At 35.8% G+C, this 27,265-nt stretch overlaps 1 protein-coding gene across 2 annotated transcripts in view; it reads right to left on the reverse strand.

Moving 5' to 3' along the window:
* The window catches only part of Grm8 (glutamate metabotropic receptor 8), a 771,171-nt gene that overhangs the window by 257,674 nt on the left and 486,232 nt on the right, over positions 1-27,265 (reverse strand). For both annotated transcript variants that reach the window (XM_059257445.1, XM_059257446.1), the window contains exon 6: positions 22,193-22,393. In XM_059257445.1, the coding sequence (XP_059113428.1) occupies positions 22,193-22,393 (201 nt within the window). The remainder of the gene's footprint in view (positions 1-22,192; positions 22,394-27,265) is intronic.

Raw genomic sequence — 27,265 nt, forward strand, 5'->3', positions numbered from 1 at the left:
TACTGCTTTCCTTTGAGGATTCCCCTAATAAAAACCTTCATCCCATACATTCAAACAGAATGTGAAGTGTACAAAGGTCAAGATTATGCCTGACTCCGCCAAACCAGCTGCCTCCTCCTTGTGGTCAGAGAAGGGAGGAAATGAATGGATGGAGAAAGTCTGCTCTCTATAAAAGCTCACAATAGGCTAATGGCTTGCTGGTAGGGGGTAGCTAAAAGCATGACCAACCCTACTTTCCACAAAAGATGCTATGAATTTGAAAGAGAGCAAGGAAGACAATTGGGAGGAATTGGAGGGAAGACAGAGAAGGTAGAAATTATGTACTCATATTACAAACTCAAAAAATTAAAGAAATGATTAAAAGTATGACTATTATCTAATGTAGTGCTTTATTGCTATCTGCTTTCCAACAGCTGATATTACAATGGAGGAGACAGTTGTATGACAGAATGGTCCCACAGTGTTCAGTGCCATCATGTGAACTTCAAAGAAAATACTTATATTTTCAAAGTGGTACTTCTCAAGAGCAGTGTTGTGCTTTGAGGAGTCCTATTGAGATTTGTTCATGGAGCACTTTGGGTGTCCATACAGTGGGAACTACCTGAAGGGCCACCTAAACCCAGAAATAATAAAAAAAAATCTTCAGAATTACAAAAAATACTATACTTATTAGTAAAAAGGGATCTAATTCATGGGATAAATGAATTTTTCACGGTAGTAGAGCAAATCTCTTTTCTATCTTAAAGCAAAAGCACATTGTTTCCTAGACTCTTCATAATCACAACAACCTTAGTTCAAATACCTCCACCATGATAGCACCTTCTCTAATTCCTGCACAATCAATTCCACCACCCTCTTCTTCCATGGTCTCTGCTTTATCACTGTAATGCTTGGGAGGATCTCGTGGGCTGCTTTTTAATGCTTGCTCGCAAAGGGATGGATTGTTTTACTTGACCAGTTTCTAACAAAGACATAGAAACCACTCATCAGCAATCTGTTGCATGAATAATCTATTGAATGAATGCATTCTTAGCAATTTTAATGGGCTACTTTCAGGACATTGGCCTGCTTTGGGCCCTTTGGTATTTGAACCATTGAATGAATATAGAACTGAATGTTTTACTTAAGTCTTGTACCAATTCCTTGACTTAATCAGAAACCAAAAATATTCAGTATGGACGAATTCAAATTTAACGTCAGAAAACCTGCAGTGAGGTTAAAACAAATTTAAACAACTGTCTGGGGTATTATTATTAGAGGCCTCTAATGTTCATACACATAATTTGTTTGAATGAGAATGCCAAATTAAAAAAAATACTATTTTTACCTCAAATACTAGTAAGAGGCTTATAACTTAAATATCATGAAGAGAGGAAAAACAATATGAAGCTTGAAGCAATTTAGTGTTTTCCCTAAAGGCTGCAGAGTTCAGTATACTTGATCCTTTCAAATTTACATTTCAAATGATTCAAACCCTTCAATTTTATGTATGTATGATATTGTTATCCTTGTCAAAAAACTATGAAAATTCTTTGCAATCACAGTGATTAAGTAATCATATTCACTTTTCCATAAAGAGAAGTGTTTAAAGTCTTAGAGAACTGTTGCTCGATCATGGCATAGCATTTATCAGTTTTTTCCTAATTCCAACCAAATGCCAGAGATAGGTAGGCCAATCAGGTGTTATTATTTTAAGAAACCCTTGAAATGTCTTTATGCTTTGACAAATCTCCAAGTTTATTCTCTTACACTATCCAGTTGAATCACCTAATCTGTTATTTGTAAATAAAAGATGGGATTCCTGAGGGGCTCACTAGATTGTGCTCCCTAAAACTCCACAGTTGATGCTTAACACTCTAAATAGCCCATTGCATTAATCTGAAAGCATTTTGCACCAAAATTCTGATACTGAAAAGTTGAACTAAAGTGGTCAATGTGGTTCACATTATTTTAAACTGTTTTGATTCTTGCCATATCCCAGTCCACAATTTTGGCAGAAAAGGAGGCCATGTCATACTAGGAGTCCTAAGAGACCAAGCAGTTACCCAAAACCCCAGAGGTCACACGAGTATTTGGAACCCCAGAAGCAACGTTGGCACCCAAAACTCCAGAGGTCTTGCAAGCTATATAAGACTCACTGGAGACAACCTACTAGACCCAAAGATTCATTACTACCAGAACCCTTGGCCACTTAGGTCAGAAGATCAGAAAGAAACAAAATCAAGGAACAAAGCCATCCAGTGAAGACAAACTTAGGAAACAATACCTAGACCAATAATCATCTCAAACCCAGACGCCTAAACATCAGTGTAAGAACAACATTAACAAGAAGAAGAACAATATGGCACCACTAGAGCCCATGTATCCTATGACAGCAAGACCTGAACATTCCAACGCAGCTGAAGCACAGGAAAATGACATTAAAAACAACTTTACAAAGATGATAGAGGTCTTTACTGAGGGAATGGAGGTCTCTATTGAGGGAACGGCCAAAACCATGTCAGGACAGTAAGCCCACCTCTAACACTACCTGAAGTACGAGGACCCACAGACTGGATGACCCAGAGACCTAGGATAGACTTAAATATACTAGAGGAAAGAAATGTTAACGTAATGATGCCTAATGATATTCTGATATACATATAGATTGGGGCCTAGCCCAAAGGTCATCAGAGAGGCTTCATCTAGGAACTGATGCAAACAGACATAGACCCACAGCCAAACATTAGGCAGAGCTCAGGGAGTCCTACAGAAGAGGGGGTGAAGGGTTGTAGGAGCCAGAGAGGTCAAGGACACCACAAGAAAACTCACAGAATCCATTAATCTGGGCTCATAGGGGGTCACAGAGACTGAACCAACAACCAGGGAGCTTCCATGGGACTGACCTAGGCACTCCACATATATGTTACAGTTATATAGCTTGATCCTTTTGTGGGACTCCTAACAGTGGGAACAGGGGCTGTCTCTGACTGTTTTACTGGGTTTTAGAACCCTATTCCTCACACTGGGTCACCTTGCCCAAAATTAATACATGGGGAGGTGCTTAGTCTTACTGTAACTTGATATGCCATGTTTTGTTGATACTCACAGGAGATGGGCCATTTCCTAAACAGAAATGAAGGAGGAGTGGATTGGGGGCTGGGAATGGAGAGGGGGAGAACTTGGAGGAGTAGAGCAAGGGGAAATTATTACCTGGATATAAAAAATAAATGTTTTTTAAAGGAAATGAAAAAATCCTTAAGAAATTGAGGGAAAGACAAACAAAAAATGGAGGAAATCAATAAATCTCTTAAAGAATGCCAAGAAAGCCAAGAGGAAACAAACAGACAGGTGAAGGAAACTGTACAAGACCTGAAAACAGAAATAGAAGCAATAAGGAAAACACAAATGGAGGGAAGTCTGGAAATGAAAAATCTGGGTAAATGAACAAGAACTACAGACAGATGCAAGCATCATCCATGGAATAAAAAGATGGAAGAGAGAATCTCAGGCATTGAAGATACAATAGAGGAAATAGGTTCATCAGTCAAAGAAAATATTAAATCAAAAAGATCCTAACACAAAACATCCAGGAAATCTGGGACACTACTATAAAAAGATCAAAGCTAAGAGTAATGGAAATAGAAGAAGGAGAAGAGCCCAGAAATTATATTCAATAAAATCATAGAAGAAAATGTTCCTAACCTAAGGGAAGAAATGCCTACAATGGTACAAGAAGCCTACAGAACACTAAATAGACTAGGCAAGAAAAAAAATGTCCCCTCACCACGTAATAACCCAAACACTAAACATACAGAGTAAAGAGAGACTATTAAGAGCTGAAAAGGAAAAAGGCCAAGTAACATATGAAGGCAGAACTCTCAGAATTATACCCAACTTCTCAATGGAGACTCTAAAAGCTAGAAGGGCCTGAACAGATTTCTTGCAGACTCTAAGAGACCACAAATGCCAGCCCAGACTTCTATACCTAGCAAAATTTTCAATCACTGTAGCTGGAGAAAACAAGATATTTCATGATAAAGTCAAATCTATCCACAAATCCAGCCCTACAGAAGATACTAGAAGGAAAACTCCAACCCAAGGAGGTTAACTACACCCATGAAAACAGAGGCAATAAATAATCTCACACTAGAAAAACCCAAAGATGGGACACACACACACACACACACACACACACACACACACACACACACACCTATCACCACCAACAACAAAATAACATGAATCAGCAATCATTGGTCATTAACATCTCTCAATGTAAATGGAGTCAATTCCCCATTAAAAAGACTAACAGAATAGACAGAAAAACATGATCCATCCTTCTGTTGCATCCAAGAAACACACCTCAACTTCAAAAATAGACATTACCTCAGAGTAAAGAGTTGGAAAAAGATTTTCCAAGAAAATGAACCTAATAAGCAAGCTGGTGTAGCCATTCTAATATCTAACAAAATAGATTTCCAACTAAAGTTAATTAAAAGAGATGGATAAAGACATTTCATACACATCAAAGGAAAAATCAAACAGGACATTGCAATTCTTAACAGCTATGCCCCAAGCCCAAAGGCACCTACATTTGTAAAAGAAACATTACTAAAGCTTAATTTACACATCAAACCTCACACATTAATTGTGGGAGGCTTCAATACCCCACTCTAACCAGGGAATAGGTCATCCAGACAAAAGCTAAACAGAGAAATAATAGAGCTAACAGATGTTATGATTTAAATGAACCTAACAGATATCTACAGATCATTTCACCCAAACACAGAAGAATATACCTTCTTCTCAGCACCTCACTAAACATTATCCAAATTGACCATACACTCGGTCACAGAGCAAGTCTCAAGAGATACAAGAAAATTGAATTAACCCCCTGTACCTTATCAGACCACCACAGATTAAAGCTGGATTTCAACAACAGAAACAACAAACTCATGGAAACTGAATAACTCTCTGCTGAATCACCACTGGGTCAAGGAAAAAAATACATAAAAGAATTCCTAGAATTCAACGAAAATTAATGCACAACCTACTCCAACTTACGGAACACAATGAAAGCAGTGTCAAGAGGAACATTTGTAGCATGAAATGCCTCATAAAGAAATTAGAAAGACCTCATAGGAGCAACCTAACAGTGCACCTGAAAACTCTAGAAGAAAAAGAAGCAAACACACAAAGAGGAGTATAAGGCAGGAAATAATGAAACAGAGGGCTGAAATCAGTAATATAGAAACAAAGAGAACAACACAAAGAATCAATGAAACAAATATTTAGTTCTTTGAGAAAATTAGCAAGATAGACACACTCTTAACCAAACCAACTAAAAGGCAGAGAGGATATCCAAATTAACAAAATCAGAAACTAAAACTGAGACTATAACAACAGACACCAAAGAAATACTGAGAATCGTTAAGTCATATTTCAAAACATTGTACTTCACAAAACTGGAAAATCTAAAAGAAAAATTTTCTTAATAGATACCACTTACCAAAGTCAAATTATGAATAGATAAACTATTTAAACAGACCTACATTTAACCCCTAAGGAAATAGAAGCAGTCATTAAAAGTCTCCCAAGAAAAAAAGCCCAGGGCCAGACAGTTTTAGTGAAGAATTCTACCACACTTTCAAAGAAGAGCTAATACCAGTACTTCTCATTTTATTCCACCAAATAGAAACAGAAAGAATATTGCCAAATCCATTTTATGAGGCCACAGTTCCCCTGATACCCAAACCACACAAAGGCTCAACAAAGAAAGAGAATTCAGACCAATTTCCCTCACGAATATTGCTGCAAAAATACTCAATAAAATACTCTCAAAATGAATCCACTAACACATTAAAAAGATCATCAACTATGATCAATAGGCTTCATCCCAGTGGTGCAGGAATGGTTCATCAAACAAAAATCGGTCAACGTAATCCACCCTGTAAAAAATTGAAAGAAAAAAGCTACTCTCCAAGGCTTGGAGATTGAAGCTTTACGAAAACTAGCCAATGAGATTCCAGGATGTAGAGGTATGGGTAGAAAATTATTTCTGAGTGTATGTGGAATGCATGCTGAAGAACACAGGGGTTTCCTCAAATATATCCTTAGCATTCTAATATTATTGACTCCACAGTTTGTGACAACTTTGACACATTGTCATTAATAGCTGTACTGGGGAAAGCAAATGTGCTTTGCTCCCTGGTAAAGGGAAAGTGCGTTCCGAGGATAAAAGAACGTGTTGGCAAACCTCCGTGTTGGCAAACCTCACACTGACGTTTTTAGTTGCTTGGAGAATTATATGCAACTGTGCAATTTCCTTCTTTTCCATGTCTAGAACAAAGACTGATGAAATTAGGCCATGGGAAGTACTTTTCAGGGATGCAAATTGAAACTGAAAGTCATGAGAGTGCTGTTCCCTGGAAGAAGGATGAAATGTATGCCAGGATTCACATCAAATGTTAACATGTATAAATCAAGTGTTCAGTATTTCTGAAATCTATGTCTATGTGGAAATTTCTTTATTAAATGTCTTTAAACTCAAATTTAGTTTTTGTTTATCTAATTTTTTACATAATAATATAATAGGTCCTTCAATTCTAATGATTCACAAAACACACAATGATGATACATAAACACACATACATATTAAGTTCTGGCTTCAACGAAAGGTTCACTTCACTTCCAATGGCATTTCAACAATTGAACGTGATGAACTTTCTTTTGCTGTTGTTTTGTTGTTGTTGTTTTGTTTTGTTTTGTTTTGTTTTTTTCAAGACAGTTTCTCTGTGTAGTTTTGGTGCCCATCCTAGATCTCGCTCTGTAGACCAGGCTGGCCTCAAACTCATGGAGATCTGCCTGGCTCTGCCTCCCAAGTGCTGGGATTAAAGGTGAGCTCCACCACCACTCAGCTCATGATGAACGTTCTTAAGGAACAAGTTCCTTTATAGTTACCCAAAACTGTCGCGTCTGCCTCGACCAGCAAGGATGACGCAACGCCAGGCTCTTATCTAAGCAGTTTATTCAGGAACCTTGAACAATCTTCTGACCCCGGGGATAGTCTTTTCTTCTTCTTCTCTCTCTCTCTCTCACTCTCTCTCTCTCACTCTCACTCTCTCACTCTCCTCTCTCACTCTCACAATCACTCTCACAGTCACCCTCAAGAAAGTCAGCCCACTCCCTTTATAGCCACTGGGCAAATCAACCCCGTGGTGCCACGTGGACAATGCCGCTAGGGTCAGACACGTGCAAGCAAACCAGATTAGGTCCAGGTGTGCAGAAGCAAGCCAGATCCTAGCCTTAGCCAAATAAAGAGCACCTGCCATCGGGAAGGCAGAAGCCAGACGCTGCGCCATCTTTGAGGCACGACCGTGCACGGCTCTCTACACAAAACGCTGAAAATTTAAGTCTGTATACAAACTTGCCACGGATCTTTATTCACAATTGCCCAAACTTGGAAGCAACAAAAATGTCTTTCAGTGTAAACATTGATAAAAAGTGGTAAGTGTATCTATACAATGAAATATTATTATATGCTTCCAAAAACTTCACTTCCAAGACATGAAAAAAAAAAAAAAAAAAAAAAAAAACACACCTAAATATGTGTTCCTAAGTGGAAGAAACCAATCCACAAAGGCCATCTTGTAATTCCAACTATATGGATGGAGATACTAAAAAGAAATACAGGATTTCCAGGCATTGCACGGAGGTAGGCTGTGTGAATACATGAAAGACAGAGGACTTTTAGGGGAATAGAGCTACTTTCACATGATATTACAGCATATGGCTATATAATTGTGATAGCTCATAAAACGCATGTCCATAATGAATTCTGGTGTCAACTATAAATTTTTCTGTACTGGCCTCTCCTTTTTTCTGTGAAACTAAAACTTTCTAAAAAGTAAAGTCAATTATTCTTCATAATATGGTAGTAACATGTCCAAGATGAGGAGGTTTTTTAACTAATATTCTCTTTACCACTTTCAAAGAAATTATGGGTATTGTAATAAAAACTTAATTCTTCATATATTTAAACCTCATTAATAGAGATTAAATGTTATTATTCTATAAAATAGTTCATTGGGCTTTAAAATTAAATACTGAATATCTGACAAGTAAATTTAAATAATTGAATCGAACATTGCTAGTGGAGATGTCCATTACTTGCTCTGTATTGAAAACTGAAGTGAAATGAAGCCAGACATTCAAGCAATTTCACTTACATAATACAAAGGCAGGAAATCCAGGCTGCTCTGTGAAGAGAGTGATGGGTGGTGACTGACACGGAAAAGCTTGTTTTTGTTTGACTTTCAAATAAATATACTTTTATTCTTTGGGCATGTCATATATGCATAAAATATATTTTGAACATATTCATCCCCACATCTTCCCCATCTCTCCAAGATCTACTCCTCCATCCCATAATCACAGTTTCATTTATATTTTTAAATGATAAGAAAATATGTAAATAATAAACAGTATTGCACATATTTTCATTATACCTTACAATTCTAAACTTATTTTTACAGAGCAAAAATCATGGGCCCAGAATGTCAATAACGATGGGACATATGATTTTATATATATAATTTTATTTTTATTATTATAGTACTTATTTTCTCATTTCTAATTATTATCCTTGGAAAGAAACATTGTTTTGTTATATGCTGTGCTATCTAGTCATTGCTAATCTTAGCTGATCAAATAGATTTACACATTCTGGAGGAAAAATGAGTAAAATGTGTCAGAGTAGAACAATATTTTTGAGACAAATCACTAAATTAAAGCAGAAATGTAATTTTGAGGTTCATGGGTTTGCACCGGTGCTCCATGTTCTCTTTGTGGACGTCTCAGGTTTTCAGCTATTCTTACAGCTCTCCTGTATGCATTTTACACTTTCTTTATAATAATAAGAAGAAAATGAGAGCAAATAATGGTTTTTCATTTTCTCTAGTTTTAAATAAAGCAAAGAGATAGTAGAGAGAGGGAATATAAAATTTAACTCAAATCACCAGGGTATGTGATACATCTTTAATGCCAGCGATCAAGAGGCAAAGACAGACAGACTTCTGTGAGCTCATTGTCAGTCTGGTCTACAGAGTGAGTTCCTGATCAGTTGCAGCTATGCAAGGAGGCACTACCTCAAAAAAATAATTAAATTAAATTAACATATGTGTAACGTTTACATAAGAATAGCAAAGAACAGAAGAAAAGTTAAGGATACTTCCAGAAACTGAAAAGAATGTGCATTTAGAATTATTGTTACACAGGACAGAGTTGCGCAGCACTTCTCAGGAGCTAATATAAATTATATGGCCTCCTATAAAACCAATCAGCAAAAGAAGATAGAGGATCTAGGGCACATTAGAGATTCCTTAAGCAGCATCAAGAGTAATTGAGGAATTATTACCTTTTATGAGACTTGTACCTTATCCCATTTATTTGCCAAAATTTACATTTTCTTTTCTGTTTTAAAAAATGAATAGAGGGCTAGGGAGATAACTCAATATACAAAAATGCTTACTGTACAAGTATAGGACCTGAGTTCAGATCTCTACTACTACCCATGTAAAATATCAGGCATGTCTGCATATGTCAGTAATTCTAGCATTGGCGATGCAAGGGTAGGAAGTACCCTGGAGTTCTCTGGTCATTCAGTCTAGCTCAACTGATGGACTCTGGGGTCACTAAAAGATGATGAATCAAAAAATAATATGGAGAATGATAGAAGACACCCAGTATCTACGTATGGTCAGAATGCACACATACACTGGTCCACATGCACAGAGAAAGACAAACACACACCATACACAAAAGGAAAAAGAACAAAATGAATACAAATTTTGATTTTCAACTAATTCTGTAGTGTGGGGCTTACTCTCACCTGTGAGCATAGTTATGAGTGTGTACAGTTCTTTTGCTTGAGTTGGATGTAACCAACAAGTTTTAGTTAACTTCTTTCACAGAGTCTATGTTTCTCTTTTAGCTTGTAAATAAGAGAGATTCCATCATGAGTATTACTGTGGAAGGTATATTGTATCCTAGTACACATCACATGGGTGCTATTTGAAGCAAGAGTTTCTACCCTCACCTATCCTGTCAAATCACTCCAGGCAAAATGGACTAGTATGGGTGTCCTGCCCTCTTATTCCCATATCTCACCCTAAGCTTCTAACAATAAATGAAAGACTCAGAAGTTAACTACAAGGAAAATGAGAAAAAATCCTAAGCAATCTTGATAGAGGATTAATAAAACCTTGAGGAAATAATAAATTGCATTCAGACAACACACTGTCTCTAATTATAGGAGATATCAGGTGTTTGATATCTACGGTATACAGAGGAGGTTTGTAAGAATATCTGTGTAATTGGGTAGTTTCTGTGTCTGCTGGATGCTCAGTAGACATATTCAGAGGGTTTGTTATTTTCAGGAGGCAGAAAGAAAAATAACAGCATATGTTGACTATTCACAGTATGCAGGTGTCGCACTAAGCCCTTAAGCAAGAAGTGTCTCATTAAATGTTTATAAAATGTGCGTGCTTATTATTCCAATTGAAAGATGAAACTATAGAGGTTTATAAGATTTAACTGACTTACTCAAAATTTAAAAGCCTGTGTGGGAGAGCTAGAACTTGAGCTCATGTCTATCCATCAACAGCTTAGAAGGGAAGAAAAGGAGCTTAAGATATAACAAACAATGAAGAGATAAGTGTGAGAAAGAAAAGAGGAAAAATACAAATGATATATTAAGTAGACAAAAGACATTTGCCAAGTGTTTAAGTGCTACATGTCTATACAAATTCCATAAATAAATACTTTAAAAGAGTTAAAATTCGTGATTCAGATATGATGGTACATGGATATCATTGCAAGAAACTGGAAGCTAAGGCAGGAAGATGGCAAAGTCTAAACAAGAAAGAAAGCAAGAAAGGCAGGCAAGAGAGAAAGAATGAAAAATGAAAGAAAGAGAGAGAGGGAGGGAGGAAGAGAGAGAGTGAGAGAGAGAGAGAGAGAGAGAGAGAGAGAGAGAGAGAGAGAGAGAGAGAGAGAGAGGAGATAAAGTTATTAACTGTTTCAAAAGTGTTTATATAGTTTATTTTATAGTCATAGTTTTTGAACATATCCAAAGAACTAAGGAAACTAAATCCATTAGTTTAATGACTATCCAACAAAAATTAAAAGAACTTTCTCATTTACATCCTTCACTTTCAACTAACTTTGTGATTAAAACTTAATGTAATTATAAGAGTTAATAACCTTAAAGAGAAAAATAATCAAGGCTCCATTTTCATTTCCAGGCAGATTCTTGCTAAAAGAAAATATCAGAAAATAATTACCCCTTATAACATGAGACCTTTTCCATTAAAGGTCTTTTCAGTTCATTAAAAAAAGGAATGTATGTAATTTTTGAAAGAAACAGAGGAAATAAAGAGAGAATGAACTCCATTCGGCCTGCTCTATACAAGTCACACACTCATATTGGCAGTGATGTACTTTTCCGTTTCTGCTGAGAAGGCAGAAGCATTCACGTTTCTGTGCCTATATCCAGAGGCTAACACTGCTGGCAAAATCTTGTTGGTCATGTAAAACACAAGCATCTTCCCCAGTATCTGACTTGGACTTCTGTTATCGATCCTCATATGTTGCATTGTGAAGTTGGCTGCTCTGAAAGATTACTAAATCCTCAGTCTCCAGCCACTGATCTCATCGTCACTGCAGGGTGGCACATGCACTTACGTCATGATAGCACCATTGACGAAACAGTCCCTGTTTATGTATTTATCGTCTAGTCCATCATCCGTTTATTAAATACTTTCTAATTGTTACTGTATGTTTCTAATTCACAAGAACTCTAGGGTCGTATATACCTCTCCTGACACCATCTGCATTTTAAAGACAAGGAAACCATTTAATAAGATTTCATTATTTAATGGATTTCACAGAGACAAATGGTAGGGCTGGATTACAATTCTGCGTCTAAAGTTTGAGTTTCTGATCACTGTAAGAAATGCAAGCTGTAAACACCATCTGAAATTCTCCATTGCCAGACTTTGGTCACCCATTTCCTCATTCTTCATTCAAGGCTGACTTCTGTATTCCAGTTAAATTCAGGTCTCAAGCCCCAGAGGCTCAGCCCACCTCTCTCTAGGATTGGCTCATCACCCATCCTTCTGTTTACGTAAATGATGAAGAGTAAGAGGAATCACAAGACAAAGAACAAGTAAGGGCCAGTATGTCCTGTAAGCTATACCTCATTTTAAGAAAATAAATAAAATACATAAAACATTGATAACCTTATTGTTCATGGCCATAAAAGAAAGTTGACTTTTAAAATCCACAGTTTATCACATTTCTCAGAAAACAGAGGCAGGTATGATTTACTGTCAAATTTCTCCATGCCTTAATTTTTAAGATTAATACTCTGTAGCCAATTTAAGTTTTCTTAATTAGGAACAAAAATTACTTAATTTCAAATAACCTTGTTCATTTATCTTCATATAGTCAGTGTTTCTGTGTTTTACATTCACTTTACTTAAATATATAAGTAAATATTTGTAGGAATAACCTAAAAACTGTTCATTTCAAAGTTATGAAGTGGGCTTGGAGACAGTGTTTACCGAGCATTTGCTTTGCAAGTATCAGAAATTTATTTCAAATCTGAGCACCCTTGCCACAGCAGCCTGTGTCTGAAACCCTAACACAGAAGAGAAGGCAGCTTTCTTGAGTTCTTTGGCCAATTTAGCTGAATAAGTGCGATCTAGGCTTAGTGTCAGATCTTGTTTGAAAAATTATGGTGGAGAGCAATACAGAAAGACAACTGACATCAACCTGCAGCCTCCAAGTATGCACAGCATGAACAAGTCAACACACATACATACACACACATACCACATATGCACTGAACATCACATACACAAACACCACACACACACACACACACACACACACACACACACACACACACCACACATACATACACACACGTACCACATATGCACTAAACATCACATACACATACACAAACACCACACACACACCACATATACATACACACATATCACATAAGCATGAAACATACCACACATGTACATATACAATACCACATAAACTAAAATGTAATATACCTCTAAATTATTAATAATGCTATTTTGATTGATTTTAAATTGGGTAGCTATCCAAAAGGTTAGTATTTTCAGGATCAATAATCACTTCAAACTGTTCAACTTTGCCTTATCTCTGTTTAGTAGATAAGCTAACTTTAATCATAAAGAAATCATATATCATCACTTAAAACAATGATTTTATTTCAATTTGTCCATCTACTGACGTCTGCATTTCACTTTCTACTTATAGAAGTTAATGGAGTAGCAGATCGTATCGATTTGATCAACAGCATAAATGCAACATAATACTGAAATTATTCCAGTTGTGGGTCAGTCACAAAAACGCAGAGAAAGCTCTTAGGGAGCCTGTGAGAGGGCAGGTGATCTCCGCTTCCTGTGTCCATCCATTCTCTGGTTTCCGATGCTCTTCCTTCACCTAGACTGCTGTCTTTTGACTCAGCTTCTTTGCCTTCATCCTCATTCAATTAGTCTTCCAATTCCTGACATTGTTTTTCTGCAACACTTTTCCTAGAACGTTAAATCTTATTCAAAACACTTCATTCCGTTCCCCTTTGCCTGGTATTCCACATTTGAACAGCAGAGCTTGGCAGTAATTTCAAATGAATCCAACCTCATCCCGTCAGCCTGACATCTCAAGTGGTCCCCTGAGCGCTCTTCTCTGTGAATGTTCAGTGTTCTTACTGTGATCCTCTCCATCTAAACGCTGTGTCCACATCTTGTCGGTATGTGGAAGTGTCACACTCGGTTCACAACTTGAGTCACGTGTAACCTGATTGTTTTGTAGTCTGCAAACCTCACTTGTGTCATTGCTAAATCTCTACTTGTTAGGATTTTTACATGCCCATGTCTCCAACATATCACTTATCGAATTGAATTATCGTTGATAACAACTTTCTGTGCCTCTTTTGTTAGGTTATGAAAAACTCACAGACCCATAGTTTATTACTATTTGTGCACATGCTGCCTAGCGCAGAGCCCTTCTGCTTTGTGCCGTGTAAATTTGCTGCTGAAATGTACGTAGTCTACCCAATTTATAAGGATAAAATAAGTGTAACTATGGTGTTTTAAAAACGCACCTTTTTCTTTTAAAAGGATCTGTAGAGATTTTAGAGCTGAAAGAAACCTCAGAATTTCCACCATTTTTCTATAATCTTTCTGGGTGAGAGATATGCTGATGGTTAGGGTGGATTCACAACAGAGCAAAGTGGTGTCAGAGGCAGAGAAAGACTCGGATCCACTGCTCGGTCATAATGTTATGCCACATCCAGCATAATGTTGTTGTTGTTGTTTTTAAGTAAAAACAGAATAAAAATAGTTTGCTTCCTTTTTCAATAAATGTCTGCAAATACACATATTTCAAATAATGTCCTTAGAATATATGTCACAAAAATAAGAAAATAAGGATTTTATATATACTAATCTTCCAGGCATGGTAGAACACACCTGTACTCCAAGCACATGGGAAGCTGAGTCAGGATAACCAATCACCATGATCTAAGCCACATAGCAAGTTCAAGGCAAGCCTGGACTCTATGCTGAGACTTATTTTTTATGAAATATACTGATCAATTTATCCTTTCAAAGAAATCAGATCAACATCTATTTTCACACATTTGAAACACTTGGCATAATTATCTTTTAATAATTACAACTGTCATTTTAATTTTGGTAGATTTGGCTTATTGTAAACAGTCTGTTGTTGGGGATCAGATTTCTTTATAGAATTTTAACATATTCAAATACCTATTAAAATCCACAAGTTTCACCAGTCAATCTTTGGAAATGTTATATTTTATGTCAATCTATGTGCCTTTCAATATATTAAATATTAACACTTTACACACAATTTAGTATAATCCTAAGCTTATTTCAGTGCAGAATGGCTTTTTTTTTTCTTTTTTTTTTTTTAATTTTTATTTTGCAATACAATTCAGTTCTACATATCAGCCACAGATTCCCTTGTTCTCCCCCCTCCCGCCCCCCTCACCTTCCCCCCAGCCCGCCCCCCATTCCATAATTTTGAAACCTTACGATTTCCATGAAGTCAAAGATGTCCTATTTTCCTATTTCTATGTAGATTTTAAACTTACTAATTTAAATAAGATCATTTCTCTCTCTCTCTCTCTCTCTCTCTCTCTCTCTCTCTCTCTCTCTCTCTTTCTCTTTCTCTCTCTCTCTCAACACACGTACACACACACACACACACACACACACACTTACTTTCATCTTTTTTCCAGCTAAATGTAAAATCAAATTCACCTTTGTACAGGGAAATAGTTTCACTTATTGTTCAATTGATTTTACTATAATTGGTAAGCAAATGATAAAAATAAAGTTAACCTTCCCAGAAGGCTAAATCTATGTTTATCACACTATAACTAAATTCCTCCATAGTGATAGTAGAAATGTATAAATTTGTTTCTTTATAGTAACTACCTGTTCCTGGCTATTTCTATCAAGTCCCGTTTATCATAACCTATATATTTATTACTGGTTATACACTAGATAGATCATTATAATCTTAAAGCTTAATATTTGCATCCATATTAAATGCTTGGCAAGAAGAATATCTCCAAAATAACCTTAGTTAACATTGCTCATTTATTCTGACCATTAAATTTTATAATATCATTTATCTAAACATTCAGAAAAATATTCTTTTTTCTTTTGTAGTTATATTAAGCACCAATGTAGATTTATTAGAAAATTATTAAAATGTTCTAATAATTATCTCCTCTATTCATTGACAAGAAATGTCTTTCCATCTTTTCAAATGCATCACATATCTGTCAAAGTTACTCTCATACTGGATTTATGTACTTAAGAATATATATGTGTATACATGTATATAGGAATGTAACAACAAATAATGAAAAATAGGACATGAATTTGAAGGAGAACAAGAGTGGATATATTGGAGAATTTGGACAGAAGAAATGGGAAAGATAAATGGTGTAATTATATTATGATCTCAAAAATTAAAAGAAATAATTTAATTTTAAAATTATCTGAGAAAAAAAGAATCTAAGATTAAAAAAATGTTCTCTCATATTATGTGTTGTTTGTTGTCAGTATTCTAAACATTTTTCGAAAAAATCCCAGAGATTGACTTTACATAAAGTAATGATTATGTAAGAAGTCTCTTAATGTTTATGTTAATTTATTTTCTTATTATTTTTCTAAAATAAATATTTTAATTTTTAAAATATATTGTCTTCTGATCAAATGATTTAAATCTAATGGAAACACAAAAAAGTTAATCTTTCTCTTTTAATAATAACCTTTGCTATTTTGTTTTATATTTTGCTATAGTATTTTTAATTTACAGGACATTAATGACAGTGTCAATATGTCTAGTATATCTACTTAATAGAAGTAACTATAAACATACTGGTTAGATGCAGAGAAAACTGTATTTTATCATGTTTAAAATCCATTCTCTTTCAACATGGTTTATTTTGTACTTATTACAACAATGCGATTTATGTTTTAACAAGATGACTATTACAATATCATAAAAAATTAATCATAGTTGACCTATTAGCATGGCTGCAGAGCATTTTCTTAATATTGAATTATACTTTTTTTAGCTAGTTAAAGATATCTTATGCAAATCAAATTTGCTTCATAATAGGACTACAGTGTTCAGAGACTCATACTTGTATTTTATAGAATTATTGAGTTAAATTCTTAAAATGAATAAAGTTTCTAAAGAAAAAAAGCATTGGTAAATTTTAGCTTAATGCCTGTCTATTGCAAATGGTCCTGTTTTATCCTAGAAAGCTGAGCATAGTAATGATGTACCCACTATCTCTCAGTACAGGTAAGGGGCACCTCACACTTGGTGTCAGGGCATCCAGCCACAATGTGAAGGCTAGCATTATATAACTCCATTGATATCTGCATTGCTTCTCACAGATGCTGCTCTAGTCCGAAGTGTGTCTCCCTCAGCCTGAGAAATGCTTGTCACCTAATGAAGCAACCAAACTCAGAGACCTAAATAGTACCCTCCTCTCCTTTCTACCCCCCAGGTTAGACTAAGTCACATAAAGAAATGTTATAAACACCCCCCTCAAACCCTAGCAGCACACGTGACAATCATGCGTGCTCCACTTGCTTTGGAAAGCATTGGCTGTCTGATCTGAGTTTGTTCAGAAGGTTCAAGTGCCTCAAAGTTGGAATTGAGACTTTATAGCCAAATAAATATCATGTATTACATATAATATATTAGTATAATATAATATAGTATAATATAATATAACATAACATAACATAACATAATATAATATAATATAATATAGCATAACATATATGGCATCATAAGTCTCAGTGGTTGTTTGCTTGAAGTGAAAGAAACTGCATCCTAGCTGGTAGGGTGTACTTGGGTTGCTCTGAAGATCAAATATAAGAAAAGTCAGTACAATAATGAACAAAGACAGAGCTGGCTTGTATGTTGTTAGAACCATCTCTTTTCTTAAATATTTCACATTATCCTTTGAGTTTTCTTGACCTGTTTTCATAAGTTCTTTGTGTTACCTTAGTTATGCACATTTAGGTTGTTTTTGTTACCAAACAAACAAATAATCCTAATTAATACATGCTATTATGTTTGACTTTCCCCTAAACTGAGCTCACTAATCTGAGCTCAAGGAAAACTAAAAAGAATGGCAAGCTATTTCTTAAATTCTGTTCAACACTTTTTATGCTAAGTATGGTTCTTTTGTTCTGGAAAACCTTTGATTCTATACAAGATGTAGAGTATTAATATTTTATCATTTTGGAGTAAGGAATTGACATGGTTGCTTAAATTTAAAAAAAAAATGAACTCTTCTCTCTTTATGTTTTTCTTATGATAGATCTTAGAGTTTTAAAAATTTATAAAAAGAACGTTTTGTTCAAATAGTTGCAATAAAAGTAACCTAAAAGGCAAGTCTTGGCCAGGAGGAGAGGAAAGGAGGCAAAAACATGGATGAAAAACATGATCAGTTCTACAGATGCCAGGACTCAGAACATGCTTACACTACAGAATCAGGAATGAATATTCCAGTAATGGGGGAAATCAATCAGATTACAATAAATAAAACTACTATTGCAGATTATGCTTTTGTTGTCAAGTGGTAATATTTAGTTTAGTACTTTGACAACATACTTCATCTTTAAATAGTTATTTGTAATAGAATAAAGTAGATCTAAAATATAATGATTTGTCATCCTAAATTCTAGCACATTCTTTACATTCTCAATTTTCAAACATAATATAAGATATATGATCTTTTAAACTAAGAATGTATCTCCAAACTGTTGTTTAAGTAGTTATCCTTGGTTATAGTCTCAGTAAGAACAACTTTAAGCATGATCCTGTTATACTAATAGTCTATACAGCATGATCCCATTATACCAACAGTCTTTACAGCATCCAGTTGCTTGGGCCACTTTATTGCCTCCTCTTTATAGAGTTGGAGATTCTTCCTCCAAACCAACTGCATGGTTTTACTAATTCAAACTTATGAGTCCAACAGACAAAATAAATCAGTATTTCCTGATATTCGTGTAAAAAAAAAAAAAGGCTTGGTAAAATTATTACAAAGAAGCCATTTCTCCTTGACACAGCCACAGTTCAGTATGTAAATGATCATTATTAAATGCTTCTATCCAATGGTCAATTCTGGGGTGTAACTTTTTAATTACTTGAAAGAACATTTTGTATTTCATTGATCCTGGATAGTAAAATTGTACAAAATTGTAAGTTTCCCTGTAAAGCTCCCTTTTAAAAAATACTCTTTAAGAACATTGCTAGAATGTTCCTGAAACATATTTGCTGCCATGTAGTATAGGCAGCTCTAGTTCTACATGAGCACATCTGGGCTCTTAGGAAAATAAAAGTTGGTCCTGAAGAATATTTGGCATGGCCCATGAACCTATCACACAACCAGTCCTTGATTGTCTGTCCAATTAAGTGAGAACACTGGCCATGGCCAACACAACCTACTCAATGAGATTGCAGTTAATGACACAAAACAGCAGATTGCTAGGAACCTAAAAGAGAATCCAAATTCCAAACATCTATATACAACTTATGAAGCCCTGCAAAAAGTAGTGAGACTAAGTGTGTGGTCAGAAATTGAGCACCACGAAGCAACGGAGACCCTTTAAGGAGCTCCTAAGGCCAGCTAATGGCAAAAGGAAGCCTTGATTATGCCAATTCCCTTTAACCCAGAAATTCTTACATTAAGTGACTGAAATATTTTATTTGTGAGTATGACATAGAGGACAGAACTGTGAAAACAGGGTATACAAACTTTCTTTATTCATTCATCACAGAACACATCCCCATATCCATAGACAGCAAAAGGAATATTATTCCCACCCTCCTTGGAAACGTCTTTCATGAAATGTCCAACTGTATTTCTTAGCTTTGATTATACTTATGCAAAACAGTCAAAGAGATGGCATCATCTATGACTGAAAAATAACATTGCTCATTTGGTTGCCAGAGGTCCACAAAATACCTCTTTTTAGAAGAATTTCAAAGAGTATTCTCCCTTGAGATTATTTAGGATTCTCCCCATCATACTGATTTTACTGCAGGTCCCTTTTAGGTTTTGATTGTATTGAAAATGCATAGTAAGTCCTTAATTTTAGTTTCTAAATCAGTGTTTTCTTCCTTATTAACACTTTGATGTTGTACTTCTGTTTGAACAGACTTATATGCCTTTCTAAAAATCATGAACAGCCAAGGTATGAATAATGAACGAACATTAGTAGGTGGTTCAATACTGAGATTTTTTTTAATGGCCAGAAAAAAATAAAATAATTGTTTAAGCTTTCCTTAAGTTCATGTTCCAGTCTCTCACCATGTATCATCAACAAACAAATCTTAACCCTCATAAAACACACCTTTGAGGACCATGGAGAAATTTTCCTTCAAGTCTCTACACTAAACACCATGTATTTCCCAAGAGCCCAGTTGGGAGCTTGTGGACTATTGTATCTGGCATAGATACTATGCTGATCCAGCATGTTCCCCATACAGTTCAAATAAACAAGCCTTAGAAATGCCTACAAGACCACATCTGGTCTCTATAGAGATGTCTCTGCTTTACTCTTGCTCTCTTCTCTAGACTAAATCTCTCCTTTATAAACTTTATAATAACATTTTCTTTTCTTTCAGTACCCACTGTGTTTTATATCATTACAGTTTCTTTTTTTAACCAGGTCAATATCTTTTCTAATAAACTCAAATTCCTGTTTTGTCTGTTACTTGTAACATATCTTTAGCATCTATAAGACAGAACATAGCCGGGTGGTGGTGGCGCACGCCTTTAATCCCAGCACTCGGGAGGCAGAGCCAGGTAGATGGCTGTGAGTTCGAGGCCAGCCTGGGCTACCAAGTGAGTTCCAGGAAAGGCACAAAGCTACACAGAGAAACCCTGTCTTGAAAAACCAAAAAAAAAAAAAAAGACAGAACATAGTCTGTGCTCAATAAATACCCCTTAACTAAATTAGTTATGTTTACTTCTCTGTCTATAGCAAATTAAAGGTAGAAGATTATGGAAGAAATCAGTATGAAAGGCAAGAACAGAAACAGTGACAGACTATACAGAAGTGAGTTAACCTATAAAATGTGGACTGAAGAAACTCAGGGATCATTGGAGTCCAGAGGCAAATTGTCTTAACAGCCATTAGACATTAAGACACTCTCTAATAGTCCATAATTGCATCATTACATTGGAGGTTAGTATAATAATTGAAGCCATCAGGAAGGGTTAGCTCTTGATGCATGGTTAAGATAAAAGTAAAATTAGTAATTCACCTTTAAATTGCATTCATTGAGTGTTTCTGTAAAATAATTCCTTTTCAGAGGTGAGCTTCAGTTATTGAGAAAAATCTGCTCATTTGCATTCTTCTTCCTACTTCCTAACACTGTTAGAGAAATGAAGTGTTCCCTAACCTCACATTAGAGTAAATAACTTTACATTGTAACAATCCTCTTTTGTTCAATTTTATAGCTGCATGAAAATTATTTTCAAACTCCCCTTAGTGTTTATATTAACAAAAGAGTTAATGCTATATAATGAGTCTAGCAAATTTTACTATAGAAGAGGGTGTCCTGTACTCACTACAGACAACATTATTCCTTATGTTGCCTGTACAAAGCAAGAGATGGCATTTCCACTTGAATTCTAAATTGAAGATGACCTTGTGCTGTTTTGAGAAAGGCTGGCAGCTGAGGTCACCAAAGTGTATTGTGATAGACAGTGTGGCACTGTGCATGGCCCGAAGGCATGTCCATTGTGTGGATTACAGCCAAGCTGAAAGAATTAGACAGCTCAGAGCATTCTATCATTTTATTTGAAAATGATGGTCAAAGTCATGGGCAGCAACCATTACCACTTTCATAAAAGGACAGAAGCATTCACTAACTCTATCATTTCAAACAGACAGTTCAGCAATTCACAATCAAATACTGTGAATCCAACATAACCTGTGTTGGGTTCTTGTGACAGTCACAAAAGCAATATTTCTGCTTCTACAGTTAAAAAAAAAAAGCACCATCTACACTGCATCACTCAATTCCTTGCTACCACATGACTAAATCATTGAAGAAAATAGAAGGAAAAATAGACATAAAAATAAAAATGCAACAGTCTTGATTATTAAAGTAACTCCACCTATTTTCCTCATCAGCTTAGTGTTTAAGAAGCTTAATATCATATGAAAAACAAATTTCTATAAGGTCTTCACTAATAATGGTATGAGCAAAATATTTTTAAATAAATGTGATCTATTGCCAGTGGTTCTGAATGAGCCTTCTAAATGATTTCTGAAATAGCAATATTTAAGTAGAATATTTTGATTGATAGAGAGTTATTTTTAATTTTTGTTTCTTTCAGAAACAGATTAAGGGCAGTACAAAAATATGTTTGAGATTGAAAAGCAGGTGGAAAAATTCACACTTCTGAGCAAGACGTATTGCCTCTTATCTTTGGATTTCTACTTCTTCCAAACATCTTCTCTGGATAGGGGGTGTGAAAATCCCTGTCGCTTAATGTTGAGATAGAAATAAAGTTGTGACTTACCATTAAAATTCACAGCCCTGATGTAACCCAGGAGCTCTTTCCCATCGATGGTACCCATTCTTGGGCAAAGGCCTATGTATCCTGGGCAGAGTTCTTTGTGCATGTTGTGCAGTGCATAAGCCATGGAATACACTGCATCAATTACAAACTGAACCTTTCCCTCTTGTTCATACGATGAGTCCCGTGCAATTCGCTCCAGTCCTGCAAAAAAAATGGAAAACATCAATGGACAGTATTGGATTTTAAAGAGAAAAGCATGGTGATTTCCATCCTTTAAACTTAATGAGATACTATTTTTTAAATATTGGTCCCATCCTTATAAAGTGAGATTTTAATACTTGGTTTTGAATTTTTGTTATTTTGTAAAGAGCAGAAATTATTTAACTAGCAGCATGAGTATATAAAAACCACAAAAGAGATAATATATGACCATGATCTCTGTTTCTTCCTTCTCGAGTCCCATTTTATTTTACTTTCTTGTAACTATGTAACATTTAGGTAATGCTATTATTTTTTAAGGAAAATTTGTAAAATGTAAAACTTTTTTCATGGTTTTGTTTCCAGAGAACCACTGTATTAGTGGTCTAATGCAAGGTTCCTCTCCACTTCATATCAATTCTTGTTTTGAAAGTGCTGTATTTAGAAGTAATTTTGTAAGTATTAAATGATAATGTTTGCTTAAGTGACTCTGGATATCTTTAAAAGAATCATTCAATTTATTTTCTCTTTGAACTCAATTTTCTCTTTTCTATTAAAAAGATGTAGGTCTCTCAAAATGAATGTCAGTGGGAATAATTGTACCCATATTTAGGCATAGTTAGGGCTGATAGCTGCAGTGTGTAGGTTGATGTTTATCATTTAAAGTGCAATAGCAGCGTGGAGTTTAAAAATGAAAAATAAATTAGACATCAGCAATAATCTAACTGTCCCATTCTGAAGTTGAGGAAACTGGGACCTTGGAGGATGACAGTCACATGGCACACAGAACAGATTCTAGAAACTTCCCACATGTCAGACTGAAAACTCAATGTTTTCTCTTTCTTCTGGGAGAAAGCATTCTAAATGTCCAGAGCTTCAGGTATGAGGAAAAGAAAAAATATAACATGTTAGAAAATCCTACCTATCACCCCAACCTATCTAAACTTTATTCCTCAGACACAAATGCACGTACTTCAGACTTGCTCATGGATCCCAGTAATGTGTAATAAAAAATCTTTAAATACAGTAAATGATTACTTTCCTAACACTGATATATACATCTTTTAAGTTTAGTAGGTTAGATTGAAATGGTTAATAATAGGGTTTTTGTACTAAAATAAATTTAGTTACCTATTTACTCAATTTCCTTCATTTGATCATTAGACATTTTTCCTCTGCTGTCAGTCATTTCTAGCACTTTGTTCTTTTAGATCCTATTGGCTGGTTTTCTGGACCTCAAAGCCTGTCATGATGCTAAATGCTGCTCCTCCACTTCATACATGGATTTTCTTTAATTTTTCTATCTCCAATGCCCATTCTCCAAAACTCAATGTCTTTTCTCCCAACTTCAAAATCTACACATACTCAATACTATTGATACCTGCATCTAGACGTAGTAGAATCCAAAACAGAGACTAAAATACTACATCAAAATACTAATCAATTCAAGTCATTTGGAAAAAATAATGTCCTGGAAATTAAGAATTGTGTATCATTTTTGTCACTTGATTGCAACACTTACATTTGCAATTGCTTTGTCTGTAGAAATAACATGTGCCTAAGTCACACTCAGTCTAAAATTGGGTTCTCATTGTCAGATGTAAAAGTAGTATTTTCCTAAAATCTCCTTTTGAGGATATTGCAGGTTTAGGAAAGTAGGAAACACAGCCAATTTTCACAAAGAGTACCTCCAAGGCTCCAGGGCTAGGGTGACCCCTCGTACCCTAAGTCATATATCATACAGATATGGGAACCATCTCCTCTCCTTGTCTCTGTGTTCTCTTCATGTTTTGCATACCAGGTCAGCCACAGCGCCGCTAAGCCCACAATTTCACCATATTCCCTGGGAAGCAAGTCTTCCAGCTCTGCCTCAAATTTATTTCCCACAGTTTTAATCATAAAATAGACAACTCATAAATAAATATTAAAGAAAGAAAACAGCAACTAAAATATTGGTTCTTTCTTCTTAGACTCGTGGCTGGTTACCAGCTACTCTGGTAAGTTCTGAATTGAGAATTTTTCCCAGGACATGAGACCGAGACCAGAGCAGTCCTAGAAAAGCCATGGTATTTGCTGTACAAACAAAGAGCAGGAAAAGACAGGAGAGAAAACTGGAAAAAAAAAACCTGCATCTAAGATTGAGGCCTGGATGGTTACTTGGTATTTCCTTGACATTGATTTACTGGACTTGATGAATCAATGTGAAGTTCAGCAGGCTTACAGCTGTTCTTCCAAATCTCACTCATCCCCACAAGTACAGACTCTCAGTGCCACCCTATGTTTGCTGAACTCAAATCTCCTGACATGGAAACAAGAAGAATCTGTTAATTCAAAACCTGCCCAGAAAACTGTGACCTAGCCAGGTTGGGATGGGTACTGTCTCTTGGGAGCCATGACTCCCTAGTCTACTTATCTTAAAATGAGAGGTATAAATTGACCTAGCTTATTTTATGGTCTGCTGTATCAAGATAATTCTTTCATTGGAGTGCAAACAGAAGAAAATCTAGTCAACTCTTCCTCCCCTTTGCCCATCAGATGAAGAGTTGAGGGCCATGTAGTCACTGCTCAGGGTCTGTATGGAGTTCTCTTCTAGATCTCCAGTGAATAACAGTACTCACGAATATTCAAGAAATCTCCCCTAGAAAACATGGTAGTATTCACCTACTGCACATTCATGTTAAAAATACCTAGACTGCGTGTAATATCTAAACACAAGGCAAAACTTGCATGGATAGTTGTTATTCTTGATTGTGGCAGGGATAAGCCTGAGAGAAATATATCAGGCACACTTTATATAGGTGCATTTAGAAACATCTTATGTTTGGCTTCATCTTCAAATGTAAAATGTGTGGATCAAGAGGGATAACTGTATAATTTGCTATTCCATAAATTTCAAACTTTCTACCGTGTTTTTAGATATATAGGGTGGCCTGGAGCTTATTTCAAGTAGAAGCCAGAAAGACATGAATGGTCTATTAATAAGAAAGTGTGAGAGATTAAATATTTCCCTCTTGAGAGTGTGGAAACAGAAGGGATGAGAGGAACAGAGAAAGTGGGCACAGGGGGAAAGGCTGAAGCTCCAGATGCAAACACAGCAGAGGGAACGTTTTACACAAGAATGTGCACCTTCCATATAAAGCTGTTCATACTGGGCTTGGAAAATTTCTCTACTGTAACACGAATCTTAAAAGGTCTTATTAATAAAAACAAACCTGGAGCCAGGTATTAGGGTGCATGCTGAAAGATCAGAGAAGCAGAACAAGCTACAGCTAACCTCATCTCACCAACTTCTCAGCTGTTCCTGTTTCCTCAAACTGGAAGCCTCTGAGTCCTCATCCAATTGATCTCAGCTGAATTGCTGCTGAAAGTTTAAAAGCTTAAAAGCCTAAAAGTCTCTAGTTCCTAGTTTTCATGCTTTATATACCTTTCTGCTTCCTGCCACCACTTCCTGGGATTAAAGGCACGTGTCTTTTCCAAGCAAGACATGAGATCTCAAGTCCTGGAATTAAATGTGTGTGCACCATGCCTGTCTTCTATGTCTAACTAGTGGCTGTTCTCTGACCCCAGATAAGTTTGATTAGGGTTCACAATATATTGGGGGTCACAATATCAACACATTTCCCCTTTTTTGTCTAAAATAATAAAATTAGCTTATAATTAATATAAGATAAACTATATCCAATAAGTATATACAATATATACAGTCAAGAATTACATTAACAATGTCCAGTCCATTGACATTTGACAGATTCAGACAAAAGATTTCATTACTTATCCTATTTAAAACAAGTAGTTCCTTTTTAAAAGTAGATTCAATAATTGACCATTTTATCTTATCACTCTACTGCACATCTTCCTCCTTATCCTCTTCCTCTTCTTCTCCCTCCTCTGTAAATACTGCAATTTATCTGATTTTGTTTTCTTTTTAGTTGCTGACTTTAAGGAAAAGGGGTAAAAGGAGGATTACTTTGCCCATCACTACAGGCAGATGATGGCTAGTTGTGTAACTGGCAGAGAACACCTTAGCCAAATTACTTCTAAGCAATTACTGGCCATAAAAAATTTTAGACATTTTCCAATTTCCCATCACTGAAGGAACATATTTAAAAGTTATACTTACATGATTTTTTTTAGTTTTTTTTTAATTGGTTACCATTTGTGATAGTGCATACCTATAATCACACTATGTAGGAGGCTAAAGAATGATTACAGGTTCAAGAAAAGCATGAGATACATAGTAAGACCCTGTAACCAGGGTCTGAGAAAATGGAATCATTGGTAAAGAGGTTGCTATGTAAACTAAGGGACTAAATTTGAATCCTCAGCAGCCACCTATGACACATACCTATAATATCAGTGCTGTGGAATCAGAGATGGAAGACAAATCCTGAAGCCCACTAGTGAGCCAGCCTACATGAATCAGTGAAGCCATATTCAATAAAAGAGTATGTCTCAAACACTAAGGTGGAAAGTGATTGTGGAGGATACTCAACATTGCCTTTTGGCCTTCAGCCACACATAAGGACCCATGCACAGATCTATACATCCATGATATAGACACTGGCAACAGGTTAGCTCCAAAATATGGTTAACTTGATGGTTTTTATTGTAAATATGAGAGAGAAAATGGGCTAAGGCATCTGGAAGAGTCCAAGACGAGAGAGAATATAGTAGACTGAACATGGCCAGCAGATTGGACCTGGCTATGACAGAAGAGAGTAGAGTAAAGAGAGAGGGGGGAAGGCAGGGAGATAGATGAAGACAAAGAGAAGCCCAAGAGAGCACATAGCCAAAATAACACGGTTATAAGAAGAATGAGAAGGAAGAGTTTCTGAGCTGAAGGAAGTTGAAGGGGCAGGGTTGAGAGGATCAGCC

Source organism: Peromyscus eremicus, chromosome 3 (genome assembly GCF_949786415.1).
Source record: "Peromyscus eremicus chromosome 3, PerEre_H2_v1, whole genome shotgun sequence".
Taxonomy (NCBI): Eukaryota; Metazoa; Chordata; class Mammalia; order Rodentia; family Cricetidae; genus Peromyscus; species Peromyscus eremicus.